We start from the raw sequence: 27,024 nt of genomic DNA on the forward strand, positions 1-27,024 counted from the left end.
TGCAGTGGGGTGGGCGGGGTGGGCAGTGGCGGTAGTGGGAGGGGGGGCTACAGGGTGGGCTACAGCTACCCCAAAATTTGCCATAGCCTACCCTCTTAGCACTGCCACTGCCCACCCCCAGTGCAGCCCCATTGCAGCCCTCCAGCCGGGAAGAAGCCAGCACAGCCCCTGACCCCAAGCCCACAGCAGGCACCCTGCCCTTGCCCCACACACAAATCTGGGGGGCACATGACCACATGTCTCCCCCAGGGCTATACGCAATGGCAGGGACCTGCCCCACCCCACTCCGGCTGAACCACCCGCAGCTCTGTCCTGCACCCCGCCCAGGTAGCTCCTGTCCCACCCCCTGCCCCACTCCCTCCCTCACCGTGGGGGCCTTGATCTGCCCCCCCATGCCCTTTCCCTCCCCACAACATCCTTTCCCCCCACAGACTTACCGGTCAGAAGCTGCTCTCCAAGCTGCCAGGCTGCATTCCTGGTTGTGTGCGTGCTGCATCTGCGCACATTCACGCAGCATTTATCGGAGACATTAATCAGCCACATTAATTGGCCATGTCAGCCAAAAAAAGCCAGTTGCTGATAATGTCAATTTACCTTTTATCGGTGCCAATATGATATGGACTGATATATCGGTCCACCTCTACTCTTTCAGGAAAAAAAATGTATAAGACAGCATTGGTAATAGCTGAATATTACTTAACAAACTCTGTTTCCTAGAACCTGTGAGAAGAATGAACGTTTGAAGGGCAAGAGCCTCATTTTCAACTAAACTAAAATGTTGTTTAAAAATAAATAAATAACTTTTTAGAGAGAGGCACTTCTCCTTGTAAATGTAAAATCTCACATGCCAGTTAGAAAGGAATTAGGATGCAAATAGCCTAAATGAAGAAAAAAAAGTTTTGAGGTCAAAATTTTCCAAAATGACTAGTAATGTAGAGTGCTAAGCTTAAAGTAGATTGAAAGAGCCAGCGACTCAGTCAATAATGAGCATATCCTTGCTGAAAGTGAGGTTGCTTCAAAACATCGCTAGCTGAAAATTCCAAAACTGCACTACTCACTTAAAAAAATCTTGGTCAGTGTTGCTACCATGGGTGCCAGGATAAGAGGCAGGGCTCTTACGGTGCTTGAACAAGCTTCCAGAATTACAACTTTTTCTGAATCGCCATAGATATACTAGTGGTACAGCAATGTAACTTCTAGCAACAGCAAGAATAGTAGGAGTGTGTGTGCACATGCACGTGTCTCAAGTCTGAGGAAGTTGTTTCAGGGCTAGAAGAACAGTAGGCAATTTTCGAGAAGGCTCTGTGTGAGGCAGTCCTAATTGCATTCTTGTCCCTAAACTATTTTTTAACATGTCAACTAAGCTATTCCTAAAGATCATGCTCCATCTTCACAGACAGGTAACGTGGTGCCACATGACACCATCCTTTGGGTCAACATGTGCTTCAAATGGGTACTCTCAAAGGTATACAGTAGATGAGACTGGTAGCCTACTGATCTGAAACAATACAATACAGTGTACTGGATTGGAAACATTTTTCTGTTTCTCAGAACACCCTGATTATCTGTATGTATGTATCGCAGATGTTTCCAATACTAAATCTCTTACTACTGCCACCACTATAGAATTTGTGCTGAAATGGGACAAAGTTAAGTGCAGGATCTGGACATACTAGTCTTGTGTCTGGAAACTTTCTAGGTATGCATTTTATGGTACTTGAAAAATTCAGTTAGCCCGTGGATCAAGCCTACAAGGCATTGAGCATACCTTCACAGATACTGATCATTTTCAGAACTTTAAGCCAGGTATATTCAGTTTCTCCTGAAAGTCACTGCTCTCCCAGGAGAAACCACAGGTGCATGGATGTTCAGGCTTTTTCTCCCAGAAGAAAAATAGGTGCTCCAGAAGACAAATAACCCAGGAACAAGGGTTAAATCATTCTCAGGAGAGTTTCTCTTGAGAAAGTGAATGTCTGTACATACTCTCTTCTGACAAAAGCCACAGCACAGTTCTTCAACATCCCAGAGTGCTTTGCTGTCACTCACTGGACTCTGCTGCTCCAGCTTACCACAGGACAGAACACACCCCTTTCAAAAATCCCACATTGGGCTTCAGGGGGATACAGGCAGTTTGGGTCAGCCAGTCAGGGCTGGCCCTGTGCACTGTTGCCATTCCAGACTGAGGGATCCTGTAGAGTATGCCGAGATGTGTCCAGAGAATCCCCTTGGCTGCACAGCATCAGCACTGCAAGCTCTCAGCTAGTCAGGGGCTGAGCATTCAAATGTCTGTTTAGGGATCTCCTAGTAAGATTTTCTACCAGGAGAACAAATTTGGGAGAATTCTCCCAAATCATTTGAATGTCTGTATGTAGCCTTAGTTTTGTTTGATACAAGACATCGAAAGGGGCTCCTCTTTGATAATGTTATGGTGTTGTATTACCCACAAATGAAAAATTCCCAAGTCTCATAGTTAGCTGCTTTATTTCTTCTTAGGAAGGATTATGAAGCAGCTCTTGGAATTTCCCATGGTCTTAAAATTCATACAGTATACAGCAGAGCCAAAAGCTATAATCATCCTGGAAAAAAATGTTCTTTTAATCCTGGCTATTCCATAATCACCTAATAATAGAATTTGATCACCTAATAATAGAATTCAACATAAGACGGCGAGTGGGTAAGGTAACTAGTAGGGTGAAAGTGCTAGACTTTAGGAAAGCTGATCTCAATGCACTCAGGCGATTAGTCAAGGAAGCACTGCAGAGTAGGAGTTTTGAGGGGATGGGAGCCCAAGAAGGGTGGCTGTGCCTAAAGGAAACGATCCTTCGGGCACAAAGCAAGACGATCCCCGAGCGAGGCAAAAAAGGGAAAGGGGCCAGGAGGCTTCCCTGGCTGACCAGAGAAATCCAGGGCAGCCTAAGGGCCAAAAGGGGAGCACATAAACAGTGGAAACAGGATCACTAAAGATGAATATACCTCCTCTGCTCGTGCTTGTAGGGAGGCAGTTAGGCGGGCCAAAGCTACCATGGAGCTGAGGATGGCAACCCAAGTAAAAGACAACAAGAAATTGTTTTTTAGATATATTGGGAGTAAAAAGAAGGCCCAGGGAGGAATAGGACCACTGCTAAATGGGCAGAAACAATTGGTGACAGATAGGGGGGACAAGGCTGAACTCCTCAACGAGTTCTTTGCCTCAGTGTTCCTAAGTGAGGGGCATGACAAGTCTCTCACTGGGGTTGTAGAGAGGCAGCAGCAAGGCGCCAGACTTCCATACGTAGATCCTGAGGTGGTGCAGAGTCATTTGGAAGAACTGGATGCCTTTAAATCGGCAGGCCCGGATGGGCTCCATCCGAGGGTGCTGAAGGCACTGGCCGACATCATTGCAGAGCCACTGGCAGGAATATTCGAACGCTCGTGGCGCACGGGCCAAGTCCCGGAGGACTGGAAAAGGGCTAACGTGGTCCCCATTTTCAAAAAGGGGAGGAAGGAGGACCTGGGCAACTACAGGCCAGTCAGTCTCACCTCCATCCTTGGTAAAGTCTTTGAAAAAATTATCAAGGCTCACATTTGTGAGAGCCCGGCAGGGCAAATTATGCTGAGGGGAAACCAGCACGGGTTTGTCGCGGGCAGATCGTGCCTGACCAATCTAGTCTCTTTCTATGACCAGGTTACGAAACGCCTGGACACAGGAGGAGGGGTGGATGTCGTATACTTAGACTTCAGGAAGGCCTTCAATACGGTATCCCACCCCATACTGGTGAACAAGTTAAGAGGCTGTGATGTGGATGACTGCACAGTCCGGTGGGTGGCGAATTGGCTAGAGGGTCACACCCAAAGAGTCGTGGTGGATGGGTCGGTCTCGACCTGGAAGGGTGTGGGCTTGGTCCTTGGACCGATACTCTTTAATGTCTTCATCAGCGACTTGGACAAGGGAGTCAAATGTACTCTGTCCAAGTCTGCAGATGACACAAAGCTATGGGGAGAAGTGGACACGCCGGAGGACAGGGAACAGCTGCAGGCAGACCTGGATAGGTTGGACAAGTGGGCAGAAAACAACAGGATGCGGTTCAACAAGGAGAAATGCAAAGTGCTGCACCTACGGAGGAAAAATGTCCAGCACACCTACAGCCTAGGGAATGACCTGCTGGGTGGCACAGAGGTGGAAAGGGATCTTGGAGTCCTAGTGGACTCCAAGATGAACATGAGCCAGCAGTGTGACGAAGCCATCAGAAAAGCCAATGGCACTTTATCGTGCATCAGCAGATGCATGACGAATAGGTCCAAGGAGGTGATACTTCCCCTCTATAGGGCGCTGGTCAGACCGCAGTTGGAGTACTGCGTGCAATTCTGGGCGCCACACTTCAAGAAGGATGCAGATAACCTGGAGAGGGTCCAGAGAAGGGCAACTCGTATGGTCAAGTGCCTGCAGACCAAGCCCTACGAGGAGAGACTAGAGAAACTGGACCTTTTCAGCCTCCGCAAGAGAAGGTTGAGAGGCGACCTTGTGGCTGCCTATAAGTTCATCACGGGGGCACAGAAGGGAATTGGTGAGGATTTATTCACCAAGGCGCCCCCGGGGGTTACAAGAAACAATGGCCACAAGCTAGCAGAGAGCGGATTTAGACTGGACATTAGGAAGAACTTCTTCACAGTTCGAGTGGCCAAGGTCTGGAATGGGCTCCCAAGGGAGGTGGTGCTCTCCCCTACCCTGGGGGTCTTCAAGAGGAGGTTAGATGAGTATCTAGCTGGGGTCATCTAGACCCAGCACTCTTTCCTGCTTATGCAGGGGGTCGGACTCAATGATCTATTGAGGTGCCTTCCGACCCTAACTTCTATGAATCTATGAATCTATAATACAGTTATACAAAGAAAAATACTGAAAGAACATGCAGTGTATACAGAGATACTGCTGGAAGGTTCTGTGTGTGGTGAAAACAAAGTTAAACATGAATGTATGTATTTCATAAGAGAAACACCCAAACATACTAACAACACTCTTAATTAAAACAGTACAGTCAAGCAGAAGGAAATCAACTGGCTGGATGGCAGCACTACAAAGAAGGACCTAGGAATTGTGGTGAATCACAGACTCAATGTAAGTCTGCAGTGTGAGACAACTGCACAGAAGGCGAATGTGATTTCGGGCTACGTTAGTAGGATCTGTAGGTGCAAGACACAAGACACAAATGATGGTGCCTCTTTACTTGGCATTGGTTAGGCCTCATCTACAGTATTGTATGCAGTTCTGGGATCCACATTTTAAAAAGGAGATGGAGAAGCTAGGGTCCAGAGGCAGGCAACAAAAATGATAAGGGCTTGGAAGGCAAGCCATACAAGGAGAGGTTAAAAGAAAAAGGTATGTTACAGAAAAGATGATTAAGAGGGAAAATGATAGGAATCTTCAAATACCTGGAGGGCTGTCCGATACAGGGAGACCACATTTTCTTTCTTGCTTCAGAGAACAAGACAAAGACCAGTATCCTGATGTTGCTAGGTTTAGATTGAGTGTTGGGAAAAACTTTTTCACTGTTAGAACAGTGAGGCAGTGGAATAGACTGCGTAGGGAAGTTGTGGAATCTCCATCATTGGAAGTGCTCAAGAAGAGTGTGGATAAGCATTGGTCAGGGATGATCTAGGAGTAGATATGCCTATGCTATGCTATGGGTATTACTACTGGACTTTGCTACTGGACTTTGATGGTTGATGCAAAGGACTAGGAAGGAATTTTTTTCCACTTTCATTGCTACATGTCAAGGGGTTTGCTTTCACCTTCCTCAGAAGGAAGGAGTATTGGCTGCAGCCAATTTAACTCAAGTGTGCCAACACTCTTGCTGGGACTAAAACCCAGAGGGGTTCCTGGCTAGAGTATCCTGCCCTTCTTCTCAGGGTCAAAACAACTGCCACCTCTGGGGTCAAGACGGAATTTTACCCCATGGTCAGATTGGTATGGACTGTAGGGGTGTTCACCTTCGTCTATAGTGGGGAGTGTGACCCCTCCCCCCCACTTTTTTAATCTCTTTCAAGTATTTTAACAACCCTTGCAACAGCAGGACACTTAACTACTCTCATCTCCCTGCTTTACCTGTGCTAGATTAGGGTACTATGCTTTGTAGATTGTGTAGTTTTAGTAACAGGTTAGACAAGGATTTGTATGGGAAGGTTTGAATAGGGACTGCTCAGGCAGGAGGTTGGACTAGATCAGAGGTAGACAACATTTTTGGGCAGAATGTGAAAAATACCCGCAGCCTCGACCTGTAAGATATTGGTGTGCCAAGGGCGGATAGCTGGGGAGATTTAAGGGGCCTGATCCTTGTTGTGGCAGTGCAGCCCCAGCCCCTTCTCCACTGTCTATCTTGACGTGCGTGTGCCAAGCAAAATGCCTTCGCATGCATGCTCTGGCACCCATGTCGGAGGTTGCCTACCCTGGTCTTGATAACCTTCAGAAGTCCCTTCCAGCCCTACTTTTCCAAGATTCTATGATTCTAAGCTTAGTTGTTATGTTCAGCCTAACAAAAAAATAGGAACAAATTCAGAACTACAAGTCTATCAGCCATTTCTAATAATGCAAGTTATGAATGCATCAAGTGACCTGATGCACAAAGCGCACAAATCATGGATCACTCAAGGAACAATCAGAAGGCATCAGGGGAACAAGTATCAACAAGAAAATGAGCCTTTACATGTTACATTATCCCTTGCCTCATTACTGGCTAATGCATCATCTTAAATGTACTTAGTAAGGTGATAACTAATCAGTAATATCAAAACAATCCAGCTACTTTAAGAGCTAATATTCTTTTGGTCCCTTAATTAGGCTTGCAAAAGATCCATATGCTCCACTAATGTTCACACATGACAGAGGGATATTATCCTGGGATTTTGGATGATACTGTTTGAAGAAGTCAAAAAATTTAGCTTGGCTCATTCCTGTCTCCTGCCTTGGCTGGCTGGGAATTTGAATTCCAAGTTTTAAAAAGGAAGAGTGAAAATATCTTATCAACTATGTTTCCCCACCCCAGGCTTCTGTGGGAAGTATTATTTTTTACTATTTCAAATGTCCATGAGTTTATTAAACTGAAAATGCATTGCCACGTCCTTACCCCAGCCTTGCAATCATGACATTATTTTCAAAAAACAGGACCCATCAGATTGAATGCCACCAAACATGTACCTTATTCTTTAGCTCAAATATATTTTGCATGACCTTACATGAATTGCTTAGATAAAAGCCTTTTTTCTTCTACTTTTGTTATTTTAAAGTGCAGATGCATTTGAGTCATTTTCCCCTTTTGTTTCTTATCCTTAAGATCCACAGCTTCAAAGACAAAATGTCAGCATGCAGTCGATTGATGACTGAACTCTTGAAGAGACACTGAAGAATTACCTTGTCAATCACCCCAAGGACTCGGAAGGCCTTCAGTTCCTCGGCAGGGCTCCTTAGGTTCCAAGAGGGCCTTGAACTTAGTGATCCTAGAGGCTAATGGAAGATATCAAAGATTATACATCAATCAGGGTGGTACTTGAAGGAAGACTTCCTGCTGAAGCAAATGCCAGGCCGAAGGAAACTAAATTTATCATAAATCAGAGAGAGTGAAGATGAAAGGAGAAGTTTTCTGTTTATCCTTAATGATAAAAAAGAAAGAAAAGTAAAAGTTGCAAGTAAATAAATCAAGATAACATTGAAAACACAATCTTAAAAAAGAAAAAATAATGAGTTTATATAGTATCCAAAGCTTTGCAGATGATAAAACTCAGTAACAAATTGCTGAGCTCCCATCCTACCCAAATACTCAATCACAGCCTGAGAGATATTCAGGATACAAAGTAGTTCAGGGCCTACTGAAGCTTTGTATATTATAAAAAACAAAATATAGAATTGTAAACTATGCCCTCTTGTTCAAGAGCATCTGTGCTCTGCTTTTCTAATAAGATGCCCATCACAGGCGAGCCCCAGAACAACCTTAAACAAAGGTAACTCTCCTTTTTAATCTAGATTTGCATAGTATTAACTGGCTGTCAGCAACCTTTTACTGCCTTGGGTTGCCACTTACAACCTGATCCATGCCGTAGGCTGCAAATCTCCACCCTCTGGATTGCCCAAGGCTCTTTAGCTTGCCCTTGCCACTGATACCCATCCACAAGAAAATCTCCACCTCTGGAGTGTCCAAACCACCTCAGTTTGCCCATCACCAATGCCCACTCACAACAGCAATGTGGCAAGGGTATGTGCAGATACAAGAAAGCAATAGGAAAGAGTGTGGTGGGGGGGCATTGAGAAGGGGATAGGCAGCAAGGTGCAGCTGCAAGGCACCCTGGGCCAGATAAGACCTTCACGGGCTGGATCCAACATCTTCATGGGCTGGAAGTGGCACGCAGGCTGTAGGTTGCTAACCCTGGGTGTTAACTAAAGATGCATCTCATAGATGCTCCTCAAAGCATTTTATAACCTAGCAGCAGTTTACTTGCCAAGCATTTTATCCCTGCCTCTACAAGGGATAAACCCCTATCCCTGCTGTTCTTTCAACCTCCTTTGCACAAAATTTAACCTAAACATTAACAAGTGTTAACTTTACAGAGTCCTACTGTAGGAACAAGGCAAGAAAGGACAGTCACAGTGTATGCTGCTATCTGTAACATTTGCTGAACTGCAGAATCACATGGTCACCCCAGCTTGGGGTGAGAGAAGATGCTATAAGCTATTAGACACCCCTTCCTCCATTCATTGAATGGCTTCCATGGGCTCAGTGAAAAAAGAAATTTAGGCACTGCCCTTGCTGCAGCCACCTGCCTCCTGGTACTAGATATCCAGCTGCTGACTCTTCGTCATAGCAGCAGTGAAGGGTTCCAGTTGTCAGTAATTTGGGACCGGACCTACCATATTACATCATGCACATCTATGGCACATTTCCAAAAGGCTCTTGCTTATTACTTTACATAACAAATAATTCAAGAATAATTATCAGACCCCTCCCTCAAAATTCAATATGCAATTGCTGTACAGAGCCACAGTCCCAGGTCTCTTCCCTTACCATAAAACAGCTTCCAGCTGTGTTATAGATGAAGTAAAGCTCTTCTTTAAACCTTTAAACTTTAAACCTTTACTGCATGAATGCAAAGAGCAAGATAAAGTTTACTTGACTCTTAAATATAATGGATTGAAATTGAACTCTAACAGGCAAAAGTTGGTGATCTTATTTGTCAGGATCACAAGACAGCACTTCAATAAATATTAGACAGCTGCAAGCTGCTGGTAAGCAGTTATACTGTTGACTAAGCATTTAAAAATGGGGAAAAACAATAGGCTTTTGTTTAATCTGGGTTCTCATAATGTTAAGCAGGTGTTGGCAACCTTTTGCCACCACAGGCCGCCACTTATAACCAGGTCCCCACTGTCAGCCACAAATCTCCATGCCCTGGAGTGCCCAAGTCACCTCAGCTTGCCCCTGTCACCAATGTCCACCCACAAAAGCAATGTGGAGGGGCAAATTCTGTGGCAAGGGTACATGCAGGTATGAGACAGCAGCAGGAAAGGCTGCAGAGGGGGATGCTGTAGAAAGGATCTGAGATCCAAGAGTCTCAGACAAAGCAAGGTTCCCAGGAATAACCATATCCTTCTAGTATTTTCAACTTGGTTTCCATTTGTCATGGTGTACCATATACACCGAGTTCTCTCCCCATCCAAACTACTGTTCTCTCCTCATTCAAATCCCTTCTAAAAACCCCTCCTCACTCCTGCATCAGCTGCAAAGTTCACTGCTAAAAGGACAAAGAAATATGTGCAAGAACAAATAAAAAAATTGTCTCCTCTACGTTTATCATAGAATCATAGAAAACTAGGGTTAGAAGAGACCTCAGGAGGTCATCTAGTCCAAACCCCTGCTCAAAGCAGGACCATCCTCAAATAGATCATCCCAGCCAAGGCTTTGTCTAGCCAGGTCTTAAACACCTCCAAGAATGGAGATTCTACCACCTCTCTGGGTAACCTGCTCCAGTGTTTTACTACCCTCCTAGTAAGAAAGTTTTGCCTAATACCTAATCTAAACTTTCCTTGCTGCAACTTGAGACTGTTGCTTCCTGTTCTATCATCTGCCACCACTGAGAACAGTCCAGCTCCATCCTCTTTCAAGCCACCCTTCGGGTAATTGAAGGCTACTATTAAATCCCCTCTCAGTCTTTGCTTTCCAAACTAAATAAGCACAGTTCCCTCAGCCACTCCTCAGAATTCATGTCCCCTAGCCCCTCACCATTTTTGTTGCCCTCCACTGGACTCTCTCCAATTTGTCCACATCCTCTCTCTAGTGGGGGGCCCAAAACTGGACTCAGTACCCCAGATGTGGCCTCCCCAGTGCTGAATAGAGGGGAATAATCACTTCCCTTGACCTGCTGGCAACACTCCTATCAATGCAGCCCAGTATGCCGTTAGCCTTCTTGGCAAAAAGGGCACACTGCTGGCTCATATCCAGCTTATTGTCCTCTGTAACCCCCAGGTCCTTTTCTGGAAAGCTGCTGCCCAGCCAATCAGCCCCCAGCCTGTACTAGGACTGTTCCATCCTAAGTGCAGGACTTTGCACTTGTTCGTGTCGAACTTCATGAGATTTCTTTTGGCCCAGTCCTCCAATTTGTCTAGGTCTCTCTGAATCCTAGTCCTACCTTCTAATATATCTACTACCCCCCAGCTTAGTGTCATCTGCAAACTTGCTGAGTATACATCTTCCAGGTTGTTGATGAAGATATTGAACAAAACTGGCCCAGGACCAACCCTTGGAGCACTCCACTTGATATCAGCTGTCAACTAGACATTGAACCATTGATTACTACTCTCTGAGCAGTAAGGAAAGTTTAGCCCCTAGCCCCACCCCCAATCCCTCCCTCACTGGGGGGGGCTCAATCTGCCCCCCACCTCCCATGCCCTTCCCCTCCATAGACTTACCTGCAGGGAGCTGCTTTTCATTCTGCCTGGCTGTATTCCTAGCCACATGCATACGTGCAGCCATGCACATGCATGAGACGCCCCCTGCGTCTGACTCCCAGCAGCCCTATTCTACCCCTTGCAAGCTAGAATGCTGCCCACCTGCAATGGGAAACCCACCATTTCCCAAGGGAACCCAGGCATCTGGGGACCCTGGTTCCACAGGCCAGAGGGAACCCAGGTGTCCAAGAGCCCTGGCCAGAAGGCATAATTAATTATATTTATCAGAGAACATTATTGGCTACAACAGCCAAAGAAAGTCAATAATGTAAATTTCCCTTTTATCGATGCCGATCCGATATGCAACTGATATACTGATATATCGGTGCACTTCTAGTTATGCTGGTGCAAAATTAACTCAAGATTTCTAAAGCTGGTTAAGGGAAATGAAGTAAAGGGTCTCTAAATCCCTTAGGCCAGATTTCAGCAACATTTTCCAGTAGGGGGCTGGAATGACCCACCTTAGGTCTGACATAGGCAAGCACCAGGACCCAGCTGCCTCCACCACTTATGCCAGAGACCTAAACACCTGACTGCAGCATGGCCCTGGGAGAGCTCCACCTCTGCCAAAGCTCCAGGCACCAGAATGCACCACAGCATGAGCAGAGAGCCCCTGTGGCAAAGGGGCCAAAGCCCCTGCTACTGGAAGTGAGTGGGTGAAGTGCTACAGGGAGACTCCAAAAGAGTAAGCCTTTTGGAAGGAGAGACAAGTAGCAGGTGTAGAAGAGGTAAAAGAGGCAGGCCAGGAAAATAAGCCTGTTAATTAGAGACGAAGAAAAATCCCTGAGCCTGACACTGAAGACTGGAGGTCAGGCGACTGGAACCAGAGGAGAAAGGACTAGACTATATAAACCTAGCCCAGGGCTAGAGGCTCAGATTAGCTCTGATTCTGCTAAAGAGAAGAGCTTGGCTGAACACCTCTGAAAGTTAAGCAGTTTGTATTATAGTTATTTACCTTTGGAGTTTATGTTCTGGTAGGAAGCCTGGGAGGCTCTCTGTGCCTAAAAGGGACTAAAGTCCAGACACAGCTCTGCAAGGTCCAGGATCAGTGGGCTGCATGGACTGAGGCTGAGACAAAGCCAAGGGCCCAGTAAATAGATAGAGACCTTCTAGGACCACGAGTCCGGTGGGTAGAGTGAGCTGAAACCAAGAGAGCAAACACTCAGCCAGTGCCAGGAGCCTAAGGGTGGCTCAGTGGACTGTAGCCAAGGTAAGGTGAGAGAACTGGAAGAGGAAGACCTGTGAGGCATAGGTGTGGCTATATAAAGGCTGGAGGCCATGATTGGGGCCAAACGGACCACAAGTGGCATCAGCTGGGGAATGATTGTAGCCTACATCTACAATCAGGTGGGTAGCTAGAGGGCCAGTAGGCCCAAAGCAGGGAGGCCTGGAGCAAAAAGGTAGAGAAAAAGAATAAGAAGAAGAATTATCCAATTCTGGGCTCCACAATTTAAAAAGGATGTGGAGAAGCTTGAGAGAGTCCAGAGGACAGCCATGCGCATGATCAAAGGGCAGGAAAACAGGTCTTATGATGACAGGCTGAGAGCTATGGGACTCTTCAGCCTGGAAAAGCACAGGCTCAGGGGGGACCTGGTGACTGCCTATAAGTATATAAGGGGTATACATTAGGATCGGGGGGAACACCTTGTTCACCAGAGTGCCCCATAGGATGACAAGGTCAAACAGTCACAAACTCCTCCAAGACCGTTTCAGGCTGAACATAAGGAAGAACTTCTTTACTGTCCCAGCCCCCAAGGCCTGGAACAGACTGCCACTAGAGGTGGTGCAAACACCTACTATGAACTCCTTTAAGAGACATTTGGATATTTATCTTGCTGGAATCCTTTGACCACAGCTGACTTCCTCCCCCTGGGGCAGGGGGCTGGACTCAATGATCTTCCAAGGTCCCTTCCAGCCTTAATGTCTATACGTTGCTCAGACAGAAATTGGGGCCAGAACACAGCTGCCCAGGGATGAGTAGAGCAGAGTTAAAGCACTCAAAGCTACTCTGAGGACAGCCTCCAATATTTCTTATTCAGACAACAAGGCATGACAAGTAAGCATAATGAGGTGGCCTAAGAGACCAGTGGAGCAGGAGAGGGTCAGTGTGGTCCCTGGGGGCACCACAGCATCCTCAGGAGGCAGATCCCATCACAGCCCCTACCACTAAATGCTGACAAAGCCACAGCTCCATGGGCCAGACCCAAAATCTCTGGCCCATGGGTCATAGGTTGATGACCCCTGCCCTAGACTGCTGGGGAAGGAGAAGGGGGGGAGGATTAACCCCCTTTTTGTATACCATTATTTTTCATTAGAATTTCCCTCCAATGGTCCCTTTTTCATATTCTCTCAGTCCAAGCATGAAACTGCATGCCTACTGTATCACTACTGAAATTTAACGATGATACATCAGGGATGAAACTGTTCCAATAATGGTACAGATGAGCCAAATAGGGCAGCCCAGGCAGTAGCTCCCAACCTTTTTGCCCCACAGGTTGAATGGGCAGTGCCTCGGCCTGATCCAGTCAGTGGGATTGATCTGTCGTAGCGGGGAACCAAGACAGCCACGCATGGAGGGGGACACAACCCAGCCCCAATCCAGCTGTACGAGTGGAGCAGGGGGGTAGGGGAAGAGGTCCATCCCTGGTCTGATCTGGCCACAGAGTAATGGTGCAGTCCAGTCATGGTTCAGTTGCACATAGGGCTTGGTAATTTGGCAACGAGAGGGGCTGCAGTACAGGCAGTCCTTGGGCTTATGACCCAATTTGTTACTGAAAACCACATCTCAAGTTGAAACGTTGTAAGTCAGAATCAATTTTTTCATAAGAAACAATGTTATAAATGGGGGATTGGATCCTGAACCAAGGCCCAATACCCTATTTTCACAAAAAATACCCCAGAATTTTGTACTAGATCAATTATAGATGAGTAATATAGCTACATTATGTGTTTATATTGTAAATAGCAATTATATTGATTTGGAAGGACTTCTTTGAGGTGACTTTGCTGGACTTTTTGAAAAGCTCTTGGTTGGACTTTTTGAAGGGTTCTTGGCTGGAGTCTTCTCAGGAGTCTTGGCTACATGCTTTTCTGGAGTCTAGTCTGCTTTCTTGAAGAAAGTGTCTAAGGATGTTTGGACAGATGTTCTCCAGGGAGATGAGCGATGCAGTGAACTTGTTCACTGGCATGATGTTGCATCGGATCAAGCGTTGTAAAGTTGGAACTGACATCATAAAGTTGAAACAGGATGTCAATTTATAAACATTGTAAGTGCAAAACGTTGCCGAGGACTGACTGTATTAACTGCCTTCATTTCCCCCACTGCCAAATTTTGCAAGGCTCCATAGGTTGAGCACCCCTGGTCTAAGATCCCTGAAATCATGTGATATGAATTTTCCAATACCTCTTTCATATGGATGTGGTCATTTGCAGTACTACTGTTCAAAGTAAACCACTGCTGTGTATTAATCTTTGCAACCTTAGAAAAACTTACACAGGCACTTCCACCCATTCCAGCTCCCAACAGCCTTGCCATCTTTCATGTCACGTTTCATTTTTGCTTTGTATCATACTTCAGGTTTTACTATTAACAAAGCTTCCTAGTTGAGCTCAATATTGGGTGTGGCCTCAGATTCTGTTGTGTGGAGCTACCTAGGTTGGAAGCCAAGTTACCACTGAACTACCAGTTCTCAGAGCTAATGTCGTGGTACCTTGTGGAGCAGCCTAAATTACAACTCTTCCTCTGAACAAATGGAAGAAAACTCCAATCACATGCCTTTCAAGAATCAGTACTGGGAAGATTAACTTCAAAAGAAGCCAACCAGCCAGCCAGATAGAACACAATAGCTAATAGGAAGGAAGAGAAAACTGAAGGCTTGCCTACATAGGGAAGGTTAATTTGCACTGAGCCATGGTATACTAACTGTTGTAAATTATATTGTTAGGTGACAGCTGTGTCCCCTGACCAGCTGCCTCCTATGAACCTCCAAAATCATTGTTTTCACACAGTGAAACTTTGTATTAAAACAGTCAGCATGACCATTTGTCTTACTGCTGAGTCCTATGCATTGTGGGATTTTTCCCATAGTGCACTGTGGTTTGCATAGCAAAAGCCAGCTGGAACCAACAGGAATTAAAGGGACTTAAGGGTCAAACTCAAAAAGTCTCAAGCTGACTCTGTCACCACCCCACAATCCACCACTGCTTGGCAAGCTGCTGCCCTTTTTGGCATTCTGGTCATCACAAATATGCAGCAACTTGCGGCAGCATATTTGACATCTTGCCTTTGGGTGCCTTCAGCTTTGTAAGTCAGATGCCTGGCTACTGAGCTTCTTTGGCATCAGTACCAGAAGCAACTCAGCCAGCAGCTGTGGGAGGATATAAACCAGCTGCTTTTGGAGGAACTTTTCTTGGATCACCTTCATTCATGACAGCACTGTTTCTGGACTCACAAAACAAAGACTGGTAGGGAAGATAGCACAGCACACCTAGGAGCCTGTTCAGTAATGGCTGCAGAATTTCAGGATGATTCAAAGCACTGTTCTGGAGATTGGTAAAGAGGTCACCCAAAGATGCAGCAGCAGCAACAAAACATGCAAGTTCCCCTAACCACTCAAAAGTGTATGGGAATCATGGTCTTCAAGCTCACCACCCCTACTTGACATGGGTCAGTAGCTGACTGATTGATTGGGCTTGGGCAGATCTCCTGTGGGATCTGCTGTAAAGGAGATATGCTGTGTGACTAAGAAGGTACAGTTGGCACATGTTCTTACCAATGCTCAGGAGGTTACTGATGCTTTGCAAGCACATGGGCCCCTAAATTATACTGGGGCAATTTCTGGAACCTGTACAGCTATTCTTTGCCCCATGTGCCAGAGTAGTTCATAAATAGAAACTAGTATTTCTCCACTGTGCCCCAATGCCTGGTTGATCATTTTAGCAGGTTCACCAACTTAATGCAGTGCAGTCTGAAAAGGCTGGTGATACTCAGTTCTTTTGGAACCCACACATAATTTAATTTTAAAAAGGGAAAAAAAAGAACAGAATGATTTACTCCCACAGCTACAACTACAGACATTAATGGTTTTGACATTCTTCATCATGGCCCAGATAATTCTCTACTTCCCTACTGATGAAGCCTTTTACTAGTCAGTTAAATAGCAACTTTCTAACACCCATTTATCAACTAAGTGGCTGCAGGATGAAAGGAGTGGCATTCACAATACTGCATCAGCTCATGACTAGACCAGAAGCTGTAATGCTGCCTTATGTTATAAATGCACACTGTTGCACAAATATCTGTTAAATCAAAAGACAGGGACTCATAGAGTATTTCAGGGAGCATGAAAATTTGTGAAAATTATGAAGTCTGAGCTACATGGACCTCTTATAAAAAACAACATCAGGTTAAAAAAGCATTCTTTATTTTCATAAAATTCCAAACAGCAATTTGTAATGTAATAAACTGTGAGAAAGTGCAAACCAAAACCAAAACTCATAAAAACAGTTAAATTAAATCCCAATATCAGCAAAGTTCAAGACCACAGGTGTTGTCAAAAAATATGACACACTCATTGGGCTTTGCAGATCACAGCCAGGCATCACTAGCACTCTCTGCCTTGATAATCTGAAAGCAAGAAGAGTAGACCAGAACCCCCACTCAGCCTTGAGGACTTTTAGGTGAGCTCCCTGAAACCACTGTTCTTAACGCCCTGTGCTAGGCTCTTATGCCGAGCTGTAGCTGGGTGTCCTCATAGCCAATGCTATTCCCAGTATACAGAGTTATGCTCATGACTCTTGTACTGTGCCAAAGGAGGAAGAGAGGTAGAAGGATACTTTCCAGCAGAAGTGTTAGTCTGTTGAATTAGCTCTCAGTTCAAGGTAAGGATTCTGCTGACCAAGTTCACCATCCTTTTCCATCTCAACCTTGAGCAACTTCATCCATTCCTGAACCATCTGTCCCCGCTTCTCCCACACAGCTGAGCATTCTCCTCCTATCTTCTTCCCCACTCAGATCTATCAGGTACTGAGAGGTTGATACAGCTCCTGTCCTTAAGGGCCACAACATCAGCTTTGGAGCTGTTTCTGTTAAAGGCAATAAAAGTAACAAGCAGTTATTAATGTAGACTGTGGAAACTTTGTTCAGTTTCCACAGCATCCAAGATTAATTTCTCTCCCTCAAAACTGAGATGTTCCATAGCTTCTTCCCAATCCAAGAAGATGGTGGAGATGGTTTTTGTGTCTCAGCTTGGTCTTCTTCTGCAACAATACTCTGATCTGTGATGTTTATTATGGGAGCCTGTTATGAAGTTCTGACAGTCACCATTTGCTTTGCATATTGCTGGGGCTGGTTGGTGCACAACTTCCAGGGAGACACGCAGGGCAGGCTGGTAATTGCACACTGCTTCAGCAGGCAGTCCTTATATTGGAAAGCATGTCACTGAGAACGTCATATGACAAGGAAGCAGAAAACATGCTGGTCTAAGGCAAAGAAAAGTCCAGTAAAGTATGCATTGCTACTATTCGTCCCTTGTGAGGTTCTGATGGATTGAGTGGCCACAGCTACGTATGCTGGAAAAATAAATTAGACAGCTCTGCTTTCTAATGTTAGAGCTGTAATCAAGCCCTTTCTGTACTTTATCCTGTTTCGCTTCCCCTGCAGACAAGCACAAAGGCCACTGAAAAATAAATGGAGTTTTACAATGACTATCTGGAACCTTAGGGGATAACAGTGTCCTCTGCCTCTCACCTTATTGGTGCTTCTATTCATTTTCATGTGCATCCTAAATAAAGTTTATTTACAGTTTGGATGCTATGCTTTGTGCCACAAAACATACCTAGACAAAACGTTATTCAACAGTTCTTAACACACTATGATGCAGGACTGTGAAGTATACCCAATGGGGTTAGGAACATACCCTGGTAAAGTTATGAGGTGCTAAGGTATCAGTGTTCTTATACAATGCTGAGTGATGTTAACTCACTGAGAGCATTGAGCAAAATATGAATGAAACACTGATTTAAACGATTCCTGTTGTTAGAGCACTAAAACACTTAGGGCGCATCCACACAGGCAGGCACGTGCACGTACAGCAGCTCAAATAGGAGAGGCACAAATTTGTGCTGTGAATTTTGCCCTCAGTGCATGTGCCTAGACATGCACTTTGGTGTGGGGCAAATTGTGCCACTTGAGGCAAAATGACCCTGCCCAGCTACTCCCAGATCTGCAGCCAGGGAGCTAGAGCCTGGGGCCAGTACCTGTGCTGGCCCCAGCAATGTAAAAAGCTGCCCTGGCAAGCAGCTCAGGGCTAGCTGCACACAGGAGCTTCTGGGGCACCCCAGTGGCTAAGCCTGTACTCCACTCTCATCCCATGAGCCACTGGGGACTTCAGCTGGTGGCTCCTCCGTGGAGCCGTTGCCATAGGCGTGTATGTGACAAGCTTCACAGACACCCTGGTCTCCTGCCCCTTCTGCAGGCAGAGGTAGATCCTGACACACATAACTCTCGAGTGCGCCAGGCTACAGCCCCTCCACCTCCAGAACCTCCTCCTGAGGTTCTGGTTGAACTTCACCCCACACCTTTTTATTTTTGGACACCCCATCTGCAGCCCTACCAAGTCCCAGGACCTCCTGGTCAACCTCCTCCTAGCTTGGGGCAAGTGGGCCCTGTACTTGACCAGGAAGGAACCTCTGGCTGGGAAAGTGCCCAGGGACTGCGAGGCTGCATTCCCTTCACTCATCTGTGCATGTTTCCAGGCAGAGTGCCAGTGGGCAGTGTCCACCAGCTCCTTGGATGCCTTTGAAGACCAGTGGGTACAGCCCATGGGGCTCTGCTCAGTGTCCCCCTCAGGAGCACTTATTTTCACATTTTGATCCTTTGACCCACACAACACTCCTACCCTGGTTTTTGCCTTTGATGTCCCATAAAATAATAATTTAGTTGCATATTTCACCCTTTGGTCCCTGTGGCAGGGCACTGTTGGTGCCTGCCACTTTAAGGGCTGAGCCAAGCAGCCAGCAGGTGCTTGATTGCGGCGGCCATTTTAGATCTCTGGCCACCCATATAAACACAGCAGTTTGCTGCTGACAGGCCAGGCAAAAACACTGCCTGGCTGCAAGGCTGCATGCAACATCCTGGAGGTAAAGGCAAGAGCTTAAAGGGATGCTTTGGAGGCTCCTGGTCCTGGGCATGATTTAAAACTGCACCCTGCCAGGAGTGGGTGGCCTGGTGGGGCTCCCAGTGGTGCAGGAGTCCCCAGGAAATACCAGGCCAGTTACCACCCTGGTGAAAGGCGGGTCGGGGCACCTTAACCCCAGCTCCCACAACCAGGTGGGTTACCCCATGGTAGGGCCAAGAAGGCGGACCCAGGGAGGATTCTGGGGCCCAGTGTGGGGCCAGTAAGGTTAACATCTGTGGATGCCATCTGTGAGGCTTGGGCTGCGGTGTAGGGGAGGAATGGAGCCGCAGGTAGCACCCCCTGGCATCAGGGCAAGAAATGGGCAGCCTTCCACGTAATTAAGATCATAATTATATATCATCAAGGCATGGCAGGTGAGAAGCTGAGTGGTTGGCCGAAAAACAGGTGGGAAGGCAGGCAAGAGATCGAGCCCCAAGCATGCCCCCTGTTACAGTCCCACACAGTAGGGGCTATTAGTTAGCTGGGTGGGCCTTAAGGCCCACATTAACTTGGAAGATACAAATAGACAGGAGCTTCTGGGGAGCTCGGTGACAGCGTATTTGGGATGCCCCAGTGGCTGAGCCTGTACTCTTCCCTCATCCCATGAGCCACTGGGGACCTTAGCTGGTGGCTCATCCATTGGCAAGCTTTACCAATACCTGGGTCTCCTGCCCCTTCACAGAGGGAGACCCTGGCACACATGACCCTCAAGTGTGCCAGGCTATATCCCCTCCATCTCGACTTCCGAAACTTCCTCCTGAAGGTCTGGATTAACTTTATCCCCCACCTTTTTATTTTTGGACACCTCATGCATGGCCCCACCAAGTCCTGGGACCTCCTGGGCAACCTCCTCCTGGCCCTTGTACATGATCAGGAAAGAGGCTCTGGCTGAGAAGGTACCCAGGCACTACGGGGCCACTTTCCTCTCACTGGTCCGCACACGCCTCTGAGAGGAGCACCACTGGGCAGTGTCCAAAAATGACAGGCTCCTTGGATGCCTTTGAGGACTGGTGGGCACAGCCCAGGGGGCTCTGCTCAATGTGCCCCTCAGGAACACTCATTCTCAAGTTTTGACCCTTTGACCCTCACGTCACGCCTGTCCTGTTTTTTGCTTTTGTTGTCCCAAGAATTCTGTTGTATCTTTCACCCATGAGCCCCACACAGCAGGGGGCATTAGTTAGCCAGGTGGGCCTTAGGGCCCATGGTACTTTAAGTCAACAAATAGACAGAAGCTTCTAGGGTCTGGCCAACTGGTATCTGGGGACACTAGCCCCTTGTGCCAGCTGGACTGCTGAAAGCCCTAACTGCGAGTTCCCTGCGCCCTCTACCCACTGCAGCAGTCTGGCAATAGGGGCTGCTACCTGGATATGACCTACTGCCACCTGCGACAGCATGTGGCCCCCAAGGCTGCACACCTGCCAGACCCAGACGAGGACCGCACGGCCGCAGCAGAGGCATCTGCACCTCTGTGCCAGCTGCCAGCGGGACATGGCTGAACAATAGGCCTTTTGTGTGGTACTGATGCCATGTGTGTCCCCACCCTGCCATCTGAGCAGCTATTGACCAGAAGATGTTCTCAGCATGGTGGTCTGCTTTGAACTGTCTAAGTATGTCCTCCTGGCCCCAAATGGCCAGGAGGTCAGCCACTTCATATGCCCTCTAGCTGGGCCCTGGCTGCCAGCCCTGAGCAGGCTCCTCTGTCTGGGTCCTGCCACTTGCCTCACTAGCAGCAATCCTTGTGTCCCCTATTTAAAAACTCCAAATTCTTTGATAAATAAATCCCAAATTCACTCTGTAAAATACTCCAAAATCCATGTTCTTGCACAATTAAAACAAAAGACCACACACACATACACGCATATGGTCTTTTGTTTATATATATTTATTTCAGTTGGATAATGTTTTATTGATCTATTTACAATTTTAAAACAATCTGGAAGCCTACCAGTGTCTCTATCATTATAAAATAAATTCTAAATATCTATATGCTTTGATGTTTGCTTTTGACTTCCTTATCAGAAAAATTAGAGCTCTCCCTGACTCCTTTACTAACCAGGATATGGGGACAGCTACCCCGCAGCCACAGCTCCTGCTAGCAGGTCTCATCCTGTCTGGCAGCTGGGCACACTGGGTGTGTGATGGGGGGATGTGAGGTTTGTAGGAGCGGGATGGGAAGAGGTGTGGGTGGACATGGAGGGATATGGGGAGATGTGGGTGGGTACTGGGATGGTGTAGGGTTTGCAGAAGGAGTGTGGGGGGGTTGCAGGAAGAGGGTTGTGTTGGGCGTGTGAGTGGGTATGGGGTGGATGTGGGGTTTGTGGGGGTGGGTTGCCACATGCCCACCCCCCACCCCCACCCCCTGCAGTGCCAGCCAAGCCATGCCAGTGGCAGTGCTGCCAGACCTGCGCTCTATGGAGGGAGAAGGGGCCCAGCCGGACCCGATCTGGCTCATTAGCACACCTTTGGACAGGCCCCGGACGTGTGGCTCCTGTCCAAAAGCACAAGCTAGCTCCATGAGGGTCAGGTGGCAATGCACAGCCATGTGGCTGTGCCTATAATGGGCCATGGCACATTGCCGCCTGACCTTCATGGAGAGCGGGTCTGGCCCAGCCCGGCCCGACATGACCCAACCCACTCAGCTACCATGCACCTTTGGACAGGTGCCGTGTGTTCTAGGCCTATCCACAGGCATGCTAGCGGGCCATGCCAGGCCGGGTTGGGTCGGTTCCCACTGGGCCCATTCTCCCCACATAGTCCATGAGTCTGGCAGTGCTGCTGATGGCACGGCTCAGCTGATGCCACAGGAGGTGAGGGTGCGGGAGTGTGGCAGCCCCTCCACAAACCCCACATCCCCACTGCACACCTCCCCCACCACTCCCCACACACCCCACACCCACAACCCCCTCCCCCCTCAGAAACCACACAGCCGTCCCACCCCCATCCCTGCTTACCTGGGATAGCACCTGGGCCAGGTCCCACCACAGCCTTGCCCTGCTTCTGTTTGCCTTGCATGCAAAGGGTGCATGCTGGGGAAACAGAAGCACCATAGAGTGGCTGGATACCAGAGTGTCTCTGGAGGACCCACCTGCCCTGCTTTTCTTCCTTGGGTTTTTTTTTGATACCTGGATTTCCAGGTATCAAATTTAGAGTCAGTGCTGCAAATATGCATTGCGGGGAAGGTTTTTTTTGTTCCCAGGATGCCTACTGTGGCATCTCAAACTGCTTTGAGATGCCACGAGAGGAACGTGCGGGCTAGTCTGGGCTCAACCTTAGAGTCTGGGGAGAAAGTGGCCATGAGTTTGCCACCATCAGTATGTCAGGGCCCCACTACAAGTTCAAAATTGAAGCAGGATAGAAACCAGCTATAGAGTTGTTACACATTTTCAATCCCTAACTTTGTAGCTGGTTGGCTCTTTTTTATAGCTGGATAGTTATTTTTATGGTGTGGTTAATTACTTCACACATGTGGCTGGTTTAAATTTATTGTGCAATTAACCAGTTAGTTGTGCAATTACTTTGTACTTCAGGCTGGTCTTACTTTGCACATGTGGCCAGTCTGAATTTATTGCGTGATTAACCAGTTAATTGCGTAATATATGCAACATAGCAGGGGCCTTAGGAAGATGTGGACTGCTGCAGTGGGCCAAAGGAAACTGGACTAAGAAACAGAAGCAGGGGAATCAGAGTGGTTGAAAGAATTTTTTTAAATCCTCACAGCATGACTTATTTAACTATGCTCCCCTTCTAAGGACACAGGGGATAAAAGAAGTTGCTGTGGCAGTCAGCCAGCTCAGAGCCAAGAAAGGGAGAGGGGCAAGGGAGTTTACAGGAAGACACGGTCTCTCCAAGGACAAAGGACTTCAGAATTCACAAGTGAAGTGTGGTTGCCATTTTGAGCATGCAAAGGGGGAGGGCAGAGCTCAGAAATGCTACCAGCTCCCATTTATCCAATGAGGCAGCATTATCAGGCACCCAGGGGAAAAAGACTACATTACAAGAATATCATAGTGCTGAAGGCTGCTTGTTTATTTTAAAATTTATTGGATTATGTCACAAGAAAGAAACTTACCTCTCTGGGACTGTCAGGCTGGAATCTACACCAGCATCCTCTTGGTCCGACTTGGGCTCTCCCACTATAAAGAGATCCTGTCCTACAGACAAAATCACTTCCTCAGAGTGATAGTCAAAGTCATCACTGTCCCTATGCTGTCTGCAATAAAACACTGCTTTATGGTGGCATCCTGTTCAGCTCATCATAATATGGATAGGTGGAAAAAGTACTGCCCAAGGTCCAGTTTTTGTCACTGCTTTTTGAACAAGCTGATTTTTGCTCCTTGCTGTGATCTGGCTCTCCTCAGTCAGGCCATCTCTTTAACAAGTTTTGCACGCATTGTTGTTTCAATGGGTAGTCTTTCCAGAAAGGAAGGAGATCCAATATCTTTTCATAGCTCAAGTTGGGTGTATGGTACAGTACTACACTACAATAATACCAGCTATCGGGAGTGGATGCCCACTCCAGAAGTGTGCAGATACAAGTGCCCCAATGCACCTGCATGGCAGCATTTCAATAGGTGTCAGTCTGCCAACATGACCCAGAGCTGTAGAAGATACATCTATGAATAGTTTGCTCATACCATGACAAGCAGCAGCAATGGGTGTTAACTAAAGGAAAATCAAGCTAGAATGCAATAGAAATGTGCACCAGAGACATTACTCCATGCTAACTTACTACACTTTAAAACAGGCACAGAATCCCACCACTTTATATGCCCAAAGAAATGCACCTCATGGGTGCAGAACATTTCAGTGCATATAACCTGTGCTTCAAGAAAACAACACACTATGTAGACAAGTTCAAGCTGATCAGAGATCTAGAATGAAAAGGATGAATGAGACTCAGAGCCCAGCCAGCAGACCCTATCAACAGTAACACCCTTCATCCAAGCAAACTTTATTTCCACAACATGTCAAATGCGAAGCATACCAACACTTGGTGATATCTGCCACTATTCTTATAAGATTCGTGCTTACAATACCATCAGAGAAGCAGCTTAGCCACCATACCTCAATACCTATTTATTTTCAGGTACAAGTGTGTAACCAATGCCCCCATTCTCTTTGTGCCCAGAATTATGCCTTTCTTCACAGCACCATTTCTGTGAGTGCCTAAACTGCCACCATACTCCCATTTCTGCTTATAAGGTCAGAAGTCAGTTCGTCCTCTACAGACACCTGAAACTGTTTGCACTAGTGTAACAATCCATTCAAGTAATCCCAGGGATCTCAAAAAAAGCAAAATTTATGTAGCAAAGGAGTAGGAAAGAGACAGAAAAAAACTAATTAAAATAAATCCAGAGATATTGTAACAATAGTACCACTAGATGGACACAAAGCCTGTGCTACAAAGTAAGGAGATTAAACTAAGAGCTGAATTTGCTCACTAGGCTTTTCCTGGCTCGTCAATTTTGAGTTTCATCAAGGAGTAAATGTGTGTTGAGCTATTATCTCCCTATTTTCTTCAATGGTAACCCACTTATCTTTTGATCTGCAAATGAGGAATTTGTCCCTTGCTATACAATAATCAATACAATAGAATACAGACAATGCGCTGACCTTTAAAGTCCATTTGTTCAACCATAGTTTTTGCTAAAAAAATAGGTTGTTCATATCATTTTTCTGTTCAATTTCCAAAAATACTGGATTTGCGTTCAATAAAGATTTTTCCCCACTTCCAAATGTATTTGACAGAATGAAAAGCAACCAACTAGAATTCAAACTGTTTCCCCTTGTTACCTCCTGGCTCAAAATGGTGCATCCCTATGCACGTGTAGGTAATAGACTACAGTAATAAAATGTTCCAATGTAATCACAGCAGCAGCAAGTAGTAGGAACATTACCAACAGATTAAGGGAAGCGATTATTCCCCTCTAATCTGCACTTGTGAGGCCACATCTGGAGTACTGTGTTCAGTTTTGGACCCCCACTACAGAAAGGTGGTAGATAAATTGGAGAGAGTCCAGCGGAGGGCAACAAAGATGGTGAGGAGGCTGGGGGACATGACTTCTGAGGAGAGGCTGAAGGAACTGGGTTTATTTAGTCTGGAGGAGAGAAGACTGAGAGGGGATTGAAGAGCAACCTTCAACTGCCTGAAGGCTGGTTACAAAGAGGATGGCGCTAGACTGTTCTTAGTGGTGGCAGATGACAGAATAAGGAGCAATGGGCTCAAGTTGCAGCAAGAGAAGTTTATATTAGATATTAGGAAAAATTTCCTTACTAAGAGGGTTGTAAAGCACTGGAACAGGTTACCCAGAGAAGTGATAGACTCTCTATCCTTGGAGGTTTTTAAGACCCAGATAGACAAAGCCTTGGCTGGGATGATCTAGTTGAGGCTGGTCCTGCTTTGCGCAGGAGTTAAGACTAGATGACTTCCTGAGATCCCTTCCAACCGTAGTTTTCTATGGTTATATGATTCTAATTTGCAGATGTTCACAAAAAGTTTGGGTTTTTTTTATACTTAAAATTAAAAATATTTAAAAGAAATAAGATGAATAAGATGAAAAAAAAAATTTTTTTAATGTGTGGACTTGTACTGTAGAAGGAGTTTTCCATCAAACTAATTATTTGATTTTTTTTTAATTTACTTTCAACTAAGTAGCATAATTTTACCTGATTTTATATGGCTTTGCTTTTTAAATAGCAATGTCTCCTTAAACCACTCGTAGGACTGTGCAAAAATAAGATGAAAGTCTTATGCCCTTTTTTATCCTTATTTGATATAAATATAGACAGACAAGATGTTTGGAACTTTTATGTTTCCAGCATGAGAGCCGTCAGTCATTGACAATCTCTCAGTTTAGTCTGCTGGCAGCAAACATCTAACCAGGTAAGTACCAAAGGAACTGACTGGGAAGGCAACACAGAAATTCCTTTAGGATGTCTTGGAACATGATTTTTTTTTTGCTCAAGTAAAATTTGCTTAAAGAAATGAGAGTACTTACTTCACCCCTCAAAAAGAAATGTAACAGAGTTAGAACACTGAATACCCAAGCATAATCATGAGACATGTGGGAAGTAACAGTCCAACTCATTTCAGACACATTAGTTCACAGTGAGCTGATGAAGCTAATAGCCCCTGCACTCACAGGATGATCAGGTAATCTGCTGATGGGGACAGGATTTTTTAATTCAATATTTTGTAGATTTCTGAATATTTTAATATTGTTAAAATATCATTTACAGCCACTAAGTATAGCAAATGATGAAAGACTATGAAAATCCCACTCGCTTTTTACAAGCCAAGTGCACTGTGTAAATTACAAAACATAAAATGAATCACCAAGAGGCTGCAAAGAACAGACACTTTTCTTTTAAAACTATAACAAGTGAGGCCAAACTATTTTAAGTTGATGAGAATTATACCCTATTTTAAGAAATTCAGTCTTGCAGAGATAGTTTCAGATAAATTAAATCAAAGCCTACCACAGAAAGGGATCCATCTTCAGTTGAGGATTTTTGGTAGAGGGTGGAAATTTTTTCAGCACGCATTAGATATTCTGCAGTCTTCCTTTTCACTGCTTCTCGACGTGTTGGGCTTGATTCACCTAGATTGAAAAACAGAAGGCTGTTACTCTTTAATAAAGGTGTACAAATATTTGGGTTGCCTGCATCTTGGGTACTTTGGATTCAGACAAGCCAACAATACACTTCCTTTTAGGTTTTATGTTCTGAGATTTAGGCAAAGATTCCATTTAAGCCTTGTTACGTACTCAAATACTTAAAATCTCTTACCTTAGTTTCCCAGTCTGGAATTAATTCCTATGGAAACCAAAGCAAGAAATGAAACAAACAACTGAAATGGACTTTGTACCCATGAAAATGAAA

The 27,024-nt window shown here is 46.0% G+C and overlaps 1 protein-coding gene across 4 annotated transcripts in view; it reads right to left on the bottom strand.

Moving 5' to 3' along the window:
* RPS6KC1 (ribosomal protein S6 kinase C1) overlaps positions 1 to 27,024 on the bottom strand; it is a 137,187-nt gene that overhangs the window by 51,752 nt on the left and 58,411 nt on the right. For 2 of the 4 annotated variants that reach the window (XM_006268119.4, XM_059717896.1), the window contains 2 exons: positions 26,623 to 26,744; positions 7,382 to 7,474 (listed from right to left, as the gene is read on the bottom strand). In XM_006268119.4, the coding sequence (XP_006268181.1) occupies positions 7,382 to 7,474; positions 26,623 to 26,744 (215 nt within the window). The remainder of the gene's footprint in view (positions 1 to 7,381; positions 7,475 to 26,622; positions 26,745 to 27,024) is intronic. The other 2 variants (XM_059717906.1, XM_019483189.2) reach the window with 1 other exon arrangement.

Source organism: Alligator mississippiensis, chromosome 1, assembly GCF_030867095.1.
Source record: "Alligator mississippiensis isolate rAllMis1 chromosome 1, rAllMis1, whole genome shotgun sequence".
Taxonomy (NCBI): domain Eukaryota; kingdom Metazoa; phylum Chordata; order Crocodylia; family Alligatoridae; genus Alligator; species Alligator mississippiensis.